The sequence below is a fragment of the Lactuca serriola genome, chromosome 2, assembly GCF_051521515.1.
Source record: "Lactuca serriola cultivar US96UC23 chromosome 2, Lser_US96UC23_V15, whole genome shotgun sequence".
NCBI classification, from domain to species: domain Eukaryota; kingdom Viridiplantae; phylum Streptophyta; class Magnoliopsida; order Asterales; family Asteraceae; genus Lactuca; species Lactuca serriola.
Genome location: NC_136409.1, coordinates 123,561,488 through 123,563,880, shown reverse-complemented (window position 1 = coordinate 123,563,880; position 2,393 = coordinate 123,561,488). Strand labels below are relative to the sequence as shown.

At 40.0% G+C, this 2,393-nt stretch overlaps 1 protein-coding gene across 1 annotated transcript; it reads left to right on the top strand.

Annotated features, from left to right (window-relative positions):
* The first annotated feature begins 1,533 nt into the window (after nucleotides 1-1,533).
* LOC145089544 (uncharacterized) lies at nucleotides 1,534-2,175 on the top strand. Its single transcript, XM_079027967.1, has one exon. It carries the CDS (start codon nucleotides 1,534-1,536, stop codon nucleotides 2,173-2,175), a length of 642 nt encoding a protein of 213 aa, XP_078884093.1.
* Nucleotides 2,176-2,393: the final 218 nt, after the last annotated feature.

The window sequence follows — 2,393 nt, the reverse complement described above, 5'->3', positions numbered from 1 at the left end:
ATCTTCAGACAAACCCGAACTCACAGACTCTTCTGAAACTGAAACTGAAACAGAATTCACCATGAGCGAAAACGGAGACGAAGCTGAAAAAACTCTCCGCGAGTGGGCAACATAGGAGGTTACCCAGCAGCCCTTGTATATCACCTTTCCAGAGGCTCAAAAATTTGACCTCAAATCTGGTTTAATCCATTTTCTGCCCCCTTTCCGACACCTTGAGAACAAAGATCCTCATAAAATTCTCAAGGAATTCCATGTCGTCTGTGCTGGAATGAAGCCCCATACAGTTACTGAAGACCATATCAAATTAAGGGCATTCCCCTTCTTAGTTCAAGATGCAGCAAAGGAGTGGCTATATGACCTCCCATCTGGTTCAATAACAAGTTAGAATGAACTCGCCAAACTCGTTTTAGAAAACTATTTTCCCGAGACGAAAGTGTCAAATCTACGCAGAGAAATTCTAGGTGTAAAGCAAGGCAAAAGAGAAACTCTCCACACTTATTGGGAGCGATTCAAGAAGTTGTTAGTCTGATGCCCAAAACTTGGCATTAGTGATTATCAATTATATCAGTGTTTCTATGAAGGATTGATACCTATGGAGAGGCGACTCATAAATGCATCTAGTGGAGGGTCACTTTCAGACATGACACCAACAGAGATCAGAGCATTAATAAAGAAGTTGGCTAATGAATCAAAACATTCAGCAATTGAGGAAGAATGGTACCCAGACCATCCAAGAGGAGTCAATGAGATGAGAAACGCGCACTTGGAATCCCAGATCTCAGAATTGACTAAAGTTGTCCTTTTGTTGACAAAAGAAAAAGGTATTGAGCCAAAGGCCAAACCTTGCGGGATCCACTTAAAAACCGGGCACCCAACTGATATGTGCCCACTACTTCAAGAAGATAATGAATCTGTTCAAGCTATAGGAGGATTTCAGCAAAGGCCATTTTATCAACATCGCAACAACCAAGCTTGGGGAGGGCCTCAAAATAATAATTTCCAGCCAAGACCTCAATAGAACTTTCAGCAAAGAAACCAATACCAAGCTCCACCTGGGTTCCAACAACCTTTTCAGCAAAATCAACACCAAAGCAACTTTCAGCAACCACATGTTCAGTCACAAGCTAGCAGTTCCAACATGTCTTTGGAAGACATAGTTAAAAGTATTGCTACCAGTACCCAAGCCTTCCAGAATGAAAAAAATTCTAGCATGAAAAATCTGGAGCAGCATGTATCACAGCTCACGAACTCCATGAGCAAACTAGAAGCACAAACCCAAGGAAAATTCCCATCTCAAACTGAGAAGAACCCAAAGCACAATGCTTGTGCTGTCACCCTCAGAAGTGGTAAAAACTACAAAGGACCAGATCAGCAAGAAGAGGAGGAAGAAGAGATCGTGGTTGAGCAAGAATCTGAGGCAACTGAAGAGGTGCAGAAAAAAATGGATCTGCTCAAGCTGAAGTGAAAATTACCCCTCCTCATTTTCCCTCAAGACTGAAAAACACGGGAAAAGAGAAGGAAGGCAAAGACATTATGGATTTCTTCAGAAAGGTTGAGGTAAATATTCCCCTTCTTGATGCAATTAAACAACTACCCCGATATGCTAAATCTTTAAAAGATTTATGTACTTCAGAAAGAAAATTAAAAGGAAACAAAACAGTTAAAGTAAGCGGAAATGTTTCAGTTGTTTTACAAAAAAGGCTACCCCCAAAGTGTAAGGATCCAGGATTATTTACTGTTCCTTTCAAGTTGGGGAACCTTTCAGTTTCACGAGCTATGTTGGACTTAGGACCTTCTATAAATGTATTGCCATATTCACTTTTTAAAACTATCGGGGTAGGGCCTTTAAAAAGAACAGGAGTCATCATTCAGTTAGCTGATCGTTCTCTGGTGCACCTAAAAGGTGTGCTGGAAGACGTTTTGGTTCAAGTGAAGGAACTAATATTCCCAACTAATTTCTATGTTTTGGATATGGGAGATGACGACTCACCAAATTTAGGTTCCATTCTTTTGGGGACACCATTTTTAAAAACTGCCAGAACCAAAATAGATGTTTATGATGGTACCTTGTCAATGGAATTTGATGGTGAAGTTATCAACTTCAATATTTATGATGACATGCGTTATCCTGATGATGTTTCAGCCCTCAATTTTATTGATGTAATTGAACCATGATCTGCAGAATATTTTGAGATTGCTAACCGTGGGTCACTAGCACTAGTGCTCCACAGAAATTTATCTATTAATGCAGATCATGTTATATCAGAAAATTATGTGGTTGATCGAGAAGTTCAAGAGATGGCAGCTCATATGGACCAGTAGAGAAAGTTGAGGTATGGTACCCAAACTCTTAAATTACCAATTTCTAACTCCAAGCTTTTTCCTTCTGTAGT